We start from the raw sequence: 8,158 nt of genomic DNA on the forward strand, positions 1-8,158 counted from the left end.
TTCCCTTCATCAGAGTTGGCAATGATCGTAATTGCATTAGACGAGGAGGAAGAATTAAAAAAACAAAATCGGAAAAGGAAGAGATTCTGGGTTCATCCGATGTTGCAAGACAAGAAGGGTGAGGTGGAATTACATACACTCTATCCTCATTTGATTGGTGATGAAAGTAAATTCTTTCAGTACTTTCGAATGAACATTGGCTCTTTTGAGATGATTTTGTCAAAAATTGAAGAGGAAAGACGTAAGGAAAACACAACCTTTAGAGAAGTCATCACTCCAAGAGGAAAGCTGGCAGTATGTCTTAGGTAAGATACAAATTGAAATGAACTGAATTGAATTATTGAATTTGGGTATAAGGCCAATCACTGAAACAGCAAGGTTGGGAAGCGAGATAAGAAAAAAGTATACAGGTTTGTCTTCTATTTACCCAATACTTTTACACGTTTGTAATATTTCTTCAGAGAAAAAAAATTATTGAGTGCTGATTAAGTCAATGTGGAATGCTGACTGCCTATTTCCTCCCAGCTTCTTCGTTTAGCCACGTTATCCCTATATCGTGGAGCACTCGAGTCATACAACTCCGCCTTGGTTTTCACTAATTTAATTAACAATTCATCTGAAAAGAAGAGATGAAATCGTTTGTGTAATACTAATTTGTAAAGGCTATATCTTGTTTAAGATGTACTAAATACAAGTAATTTTTTTTTTATTTAAATAAATCTAATTTTCCACAGTCCAACTTGCAAGATTTCCTCTTCACAAAACCGAACCAAAGAATACACTACCAAACTCAGTGACGGTTGAAGCACGACTGGAGCGAGCAAGTGTTCAATCCACACTGGCACGAGAAGGGAAGCTCACGGTACAGTCCCGCTGCAGTCAAAATATCTTTCAAAGGATCGTCACTTGAGCATAAGCGGAACTTGATTGGTCCGTGTTACGAACCCCGCCACCAATTATCATGATCTACCTACCCAGCACTACGAACCACGCCATCTATTGTCCTGATCTACCTACCCAGCACCACGAGCAACGCCATCTAGGGACGAAACACGAGTATGACTCGTCTTAGTTACCACTCCGGGGTTTCCCTTCTCCATATCCTGGTTGTTGCGTCACCTCCTACAAGTCTTCTTCATCAACTCCAGTTCGATGAGAGGGCAGTTCACTCTGGGAAGTGACCACAGGATCACCTATCCTGGAAACCTACGGCACAGTGACTACCTACCGTCTTCTACAATACTCAGCCTTGCTCGTCAGCCATCTCAGCTCCGCACTTAAGTATTTGTAATCTTGTATTGCCTCCCCCACGTCCACTTGCTTCAAATTATTGTATGTTGTATAAATATGTATATACTGTTAATGTTTAGGTTAAGTTTGGTTAAGGGTAAATTATAGAAAGCTGAATATTTTGTTAAGGAATTTATGCTACTTTATTATACACAACAAAACTCGCATCCTTTGTCTACCCTTTTATAGTCCGATTGTCTTTGTTTTTTTGTTGTTGTTGCCTGTTGGGATCTGGGTAGACTTTTAACTATATTCTAAATCCCCAACTCGTAACAAATGGCGACCGTGACATCCGTGAATGGGGAGTGACTGGACCGTGTCCGTCCCTAAAGTGTGAATAGAGCCTTACTTAACAACTTGAATTACGTTAAAGATGAATATAATAATGAGACCACATATGGCAACTCAGCACAACTTAGTCCTTAATACTTAAAATTAATGTTACTTCAATACACGACAACAATGGTAAAGGCAAAGGTTACAAACACAAATAACGACGAAATTGTGAGTCATGGGTTCACAGCCTCTTACTTTATCCCAGCAGTTCAGGAGTGAAGGTTTGGAATTATACACATTACAAAAAATGTAATAAAATTTAATAGCAAAAGTTTACCATAAAAAGTGAGCAGGTTACATAAAAACATAAGAATGGAGGAAACTGCAGCGGGCCTATTGGCCCATACTGGGCAGTCCCGTTTACACCCAACCCCTAAGTTGTTTTCCTTTTACCTGTGTGATTTTATCAAGATTTATCTTATCCACGTTTTCATTGTGGATCTACATGAAATATATATATATATATATATATATATATATATATATATATATATATATATATATATATATATATATATATATATATATATATATATATATATATATATATATATATATATATATATATATGTATATATATATATATATATATATATATATATATATATATATATATATATGTATATATATATATATATATATATATGTGTATATATATATATATATATATATATATATATATATATATATATAACACTAACTATACAATATTATGTGGTGTATAAAACCAGAGAGAGAGAGAGAGAGAGAGAGAATGTTGCGGTGTGCTCTTGTAAACACTGATCAATATGCCAGTTCCCTTGAGTCACCGAACAGGACTCCCAAGGGACATAAGTCTCATAAATTCATGCATACTAAGCAGCTCTCTCATTACATTTCAATATGGACAAGCAACACTGGCGGCGAACTTGCGCTTGTGTTCGTCGGAAAAAATATCCAAAGACTCACAGCGCTTTCAAACCAGGAGGAGGGAAGGAGTTAACAAATTTGGTTTTTGGTTTGCGGGTTAATTATAGTCACCTGAAGATTAGCTACAGATCTCTGGGGAGGGGGATCAGGTTAGGTTAGGTTGGGTTGGGTTAGGGTAACGTTATGTCTTAATAATCAGGTGGAAATCCATATCGCCATGTGATCCGTTAACACAGGTTTTGCTTGATTAACACCTCATGGTTGGGTAATTAAACTACTGTCTACCTATAATAGACACCTGGCTGAGATAAATCAGGAGCCTCTCTCTCTCTCTCTCTCTCTCTCTCTCTCTCTCTCTCTTAACCTGATATAGGTAAACATTGGTTTGGAAATATAGTAATGGATGAGTGAACCAACTACCAAGCTTCATCATTAACTCGAATACCCTGGATAGCTTCAAACATATAGGCTGGATAGATATATGAGCTATAGGGGTTGGGTGTAAACGGTGCTGCCCAGTATGACCCGCTGCAGTTTACTCCGTTCTTACGTTCTCTTTCTCTCTCTCTCTCTCTCTCTCTCTCTAGACCAGTACATTATGTCGTGTTCGTCTAAAAACAAAACAACTTAAGTGATTTTAGTCTCGCCTGTTAACGAGAAGAACTGAAGAGAATTTTATTAATTTTCAGGGGAGATATTATTAACTGAAGATTAGTCACCCCAGCTTATTTTATATGATGGTTAGGTTAGGTTAGGATATGTTAGGTTAGTATAAGGGAATTTAATCATTAGGTTAAATAAGTTAAGAAATAATCAATCATCCTGTGATCCGAAAATACACTCTGTGGCAGGGTGCTGCAGAGTGTTTCATCCGGGGGATATAAGTCTAATCCGGGGTTAAAAGTCCAATGCAGGGTTATAAGTCTCATCCGGGGTTATAAATATCTTTTTAACTTATTTTTATCCTCTTCACCACTGATCGGCTCGTTAGCCCCTTGGGCGATCGGTCACGTCTCTGTTACGCACTGGGCATGCACCGGCTCCTGAATGTACCTGAATCTGCTCCAGTGTTGGTCAAGTCTGGTAGTGAAAGAGCTCACATTCGGGGACCAGACGGGGTGACAGTACTCCAGGTGGGGAAACTTCACTTCACTGATTTACCTTCTTCTCGCAATGGCCCGAGAACTTCAGCTCATTGTCAACATTCACACCTAAGTCCTTCTTACATTCAGTCTCAAATAGTGCAGTTTCTTCGTCCCGTTGGGACATATGATACGCCTCCTTACCGTTGGTACGCCCCAGGTGCATCCTCTTACTCTTCGTGACATTGAATCTTAGCAGCCATTTCTTGGACCATTCTTGGAGCTCACAGAGATCCTTCTGCAGCTCTTTACAGTCCGCTTGGTTTTTTATTTCCCAAAATAGCTTGGCATCAACCACAAACATTTGTATGGAGGAGTGTACAGCGTCAGGCATGTCATTTATGAAACAAACAAACAACAGCGAGCCCAATGCACTGCCCTGTGGTACCCCGCTTGTGACAGGTACAGATGATGATTTTGTACTATTAACCACCACCCACTGCTTGCTGTCATGTAGAAGGTCTTCTATCCACGCTAGGACATTTCCTCGAATTCCGTACCCTTCCAGTTTGATTTTCAGCCTTTCGTGGGGGTACACTGTCGAAAGCCTTGGCAAAATCAAGGTATATGTTGTCTATATTACCACCCCGTTCCAGAATATGGGTCCAAATATCCAATACCTTGAGCAATTGAGTTAAACAGGAGCGTCCCGGCACAAAACCGTGTTGGCAATCCTTTACAGGTTGTTTCGTAGTAGATGTTCCATCGCGGCATATCCGATAATGCTCTCAAGTACTTTACATACTATGTTGGTCAGGCTCACCGGTCTACAGGTGTTCGTGGAGTGACAATGCCCTTCTTGAAGATAGGACTTACATAAGCCATTTTCCAATCACTGGGGACCTTTTGATCATCCAGGCATTTACTGAACAGTGTCTTCAGGGGCTCGACAAGCTCGTTGCACAACTCTCTTAGCACTCTGGGGTTATAAGTCTAATCCGGAGTTATAAGTCTCATCCGGGGTTATAAGTCTCATCCGGGGGGTTATAAGTCTAATCCGGGGTTTAAGTCTAATCCGGGTTATAAACTACAAGAATTACAACCGATGAACAGTACAGAGTGGGAGCTTTTAATACCGAATTAAGTGGACGACAGTTAGCTTGAGAATGTGAACTGTATCCATAATACTCATTTAAAAAACTGTTTGGGTGACCTTCTAACTGTGTGTGTGTGAGAGAGAGAGAGAGAGAGAGAGAGAGAGAGAGAGAGAGAGAGAGCAGTGCAGTCACCCAGCACCGCATTGAGTAAATATATGGAGGAACATCGTAGCTTGTGTGGTTGGGACGGTTCTTGAGCTTCACTGAGAGAGAGAGAGAGAGAGAGTGAGAGAGAGAGAGAGACCATCGTAACTTGTGTAGCCTGGAAGGTTCTTGAGCTTCACTGGGTAGCCAACAGCCCTCACCAATTGTGCCGAGGTGCGCGTCCATCCGCCTCTCTACTATAACACAAGGATTCTTTTTCACGTACTCTGCTTTCTTTAATTCTCTTATTGTGAGATATATTCCTAATAAACAAATACACGCACAAACATACACATTATACATACACACACACATACACACTATAATAATAATAATAATAATAATAATAATAATAATAATAATGATTGCCCCTCTTGTTCGAGGATGGCCGGCCACCTTGGCGTGAATTTGTTTAAGGTGTAGAAGCTGTCGCCAATACAACAACCACACCCTAAGTTAACGAGCTGTATGATCCAGTGTCAAGGAATAGTCCGAGAAGACCGGACAACTCGCCAACTGCACTGGCTAACCATTACCCAAGAACACGATCCGCAACCTGATTAATATCCAGGTTCCCAATTACTGCTGGGTAGACAGAGGCAAATAGCGTAAAGAAAGTTGTCCATAGATTTACCCTGCCCGAGGATCGAACCTGGAACCACTGACTTGCGAGGCGAGCATGCTGACCATTTCACCACACACACACAGCCCGTTTCTGTTTTCTTTCGGCATATACTATTAGTGTTATTTATTTTATTGCTAATGTTATTGATCAACATGCTTAGTTAAATGTTGATCTAGTATACATTAAGGAACATTTAGTGACCATCATCGCCTTATGATCGTGAAGGAAGTAACGAGTTTTTTTTGCATTGTATCCACTTATTAATGTTATACCATACGACCTCTCTCACTCTCATACACACAAACACACACATTAGGTGAACTTGAAATAGCACATACACTCTCTCTCTCTCTCTCTCTCCTCTAGTGACTCTTCATGTTCATTCATCTGTAAATCCTAAGTTAGTGTTTCCCCAACAGTGTCCCGTCACCAGCAGTGTTCCTTCACAACCAGTGTTAAGTCACCAGCAGTGTACCGTCACCACCAGTGATCCATCACCAGCAGTGTTCCGTCACCACCAGTGATCCATCACCAGCAGTGTTCCATCACCACCAGTGTTCCGTCACCAGCAGTGTTCCGTCACCAGCAGTGTTCCGTCGCCAGCAGTGTTCCGTCGCCAGTAGTGTTCCGTCAGCAGGAGTGTTCCGTCAGCAGGAGTGTTCCGTCAGCAGGAGTGTTCCGTCAGCAGGAGTGTTCCGTCACCAACAGTGTTCCGTCACCAGCAGTGTTCCGTCACCAGCAGTGTTCCGTCACCAACAGTGTTCCGTCACCAACAGTGTTCCGTCACCAGCAGTGTTCCGTCACCAACAGTGTTCCGTCACCAACAGTGTTAAGTCACCAGCAGTGCACCGTCACCAGCAGTGTACCGTCACCACCAGTGATCCATCACCAGCAGTGTTCCATCACCACCAGTGTTCCGTCACCACCAGTGTTCCGTCACCAGCAGTGTTCCGTCGCCAGCAGTGTTCCGTCGCCAGTAGTGTTCCGTCAGCAGGAGTGTTCCGTCAGCAGGAGTGTTCCGTCAGCAGGAGTGTTCCGTCAGCAGGAGTGTTCCGTCACCAACAGTGTTCCGTCACCAGCAGTGTTCCGTCACCAGCAGTGTTCCGTCACCAACAGTGTTCCGTCACCAACAGTGTTCCGTCACCAGCAGTGTTCCGTCACCAACAGTGTTCCGTCACCAACAGTGTTCCGTCACCAACAGTGTTCTGTCACAGCAGTGTTCCGTCACCAACAGTGTTCTGTCACTTCAGCAGTGTTCCGTCACCAGCAGTGTTCCGTCACCAGCAGTGTTCCATCACCAACAGTGTTCTGTCACCAACAGTGTTCACCAGCAGTGTTCTTCACAACAGTGTTAAGTCACCAGCAGTGTACCGTCAGTGTTCACCAGCAGTGTTCCGTCACCACCAGTGTTCAGTGTTCCTCAACAGTGTTCCGTCACCAGCAGTGTTCTGTCACCAGCAGTGTTCCGTCGCCACAGTGTTCCGTCAGTAGTGTTCAGGAGTGTTCCGTCAGCCCGTCAGCAGGAGTGTTCCGTCAGCAAGTGTTCCGTCACCAACAGTGTTCCGTCACCAACAGTGTTCCGTCACCAACAGTGTTCCGTCACCAGCAGTGTTCCGTCACCAACAGTGTTCCGTCACCAACAGTGTTCCGTCACCAACAGCATTCCGTCACCAACAGCATTCCGTCACCAACAGTGTTCCGTCACCACCTGGATCTTCACTACAGTAGGGTGTTAACACTATCAAAAACACCAACAAAATCGTATTAATATTCCTTCTTATCTTGAACATTAACTTTATCTCCTCACTTTATTTAACTCAATATGGTCTGGGCCTCTTTTTTTTTTTTCATTAACACTTTTATTTATTCTTCCTGTTTTGTTCTGTTCTGTTCTATTTTCTTTTGTTTTGTTGGTTAGGTTTCTTTACCATCCAATCTCCAAGACAGTTTAGGAGTATCATGTTGAGCTTCTCATCAAACTGGGAAGGCAACACACATTTTACTCGTACCATAACATGTCACATGAAGAGTGTGTAATCAAAACATTGTTGAAACTGTATTGAGATTCACTTGAACGACAGACAGACAGACATAGAGAGAGAGAGAGAAAGAAGGGGGGGGGGTAAGTCACAGCCAGAGGAGGGAGAATCAAACGCGTGGGGAAGTCTTTCGTGTTAAAAGCCAAGGGTGACCTACACTCACAGTCGCGTCTCAACTTTAGGGTGACGTAAAGTCTGGCTGATGTTATTTATGTGTCCAGAACTTAACCTGGTGTGTGTGCGTGTATGTGTGTGTGTGTGTGTGTGTGTGTGTGTGTGTGTGTGTGTGTGTGTGTGTGTGTGTGTAAACATTTGTATATATTCAGATTAAAAGACCTCCGAAATAGTTATTGAAATGCTAAACAATGAGGAGCCATTATCTGTGTGTCATTAACCTAAACGTTATTATTTGTACATTAGTGTTGAAATTTCCTCTTTATGGTCAATTTATTGATATCCAAAGTGTTCCCAGTATTCCCTGTACTGTATGAGATTCTAGTCGACTTTTACAATACCTATTATATTTATCAATAATTATGAAGTGTAATCACCATATTATGCGAAATAAATTACAGT

At 42.0% G+C, this 8,158-nt stretch overlaps 1 protein-coding gene across 1 annotated transcript; it reads left to right on the forward strand.

Annotated features, from left to right (window-relative positions):
* Positions 1 to 210: 210 nt before the first annotated feature.
* LOC121864536 (treslin-like) lies at positions 211 to 7,311 on the forward strand. The gene is made up of 2 exons (XM_042363608.1): positions 211 to 305; positions 6,099 to 7,311. The coding sequence occupies exons 1-2, from the start codon at positions 211 to 213 to the stop codon at positions 7,309 to 7,311; spliced, it is 1,308 nt and encodes a 435-aa protein (XP_042219542.1).
* The last annotated feature ends 847 nt before the right edge of the window (positions 7,312 to 8,158 follow it).

The sequence above is a fragment of the Homarus americanus genome, unplaced genomic scaffold (genome assembly GCF_018991925.1).
Source record: "Homarus americanus isolate GMGI-L3 unplaced genomic scaffold, GMGI_Hamer_2.0 scaffold25860, whole genome shotgun sequence".
Taxonomy (NCBI): domain Eukaryota; kingdom Metazoa; phylum Arthropoda; class Malacostraca; order Decapoda; family Nephropidae; genus Homarus; species Homarus americanus.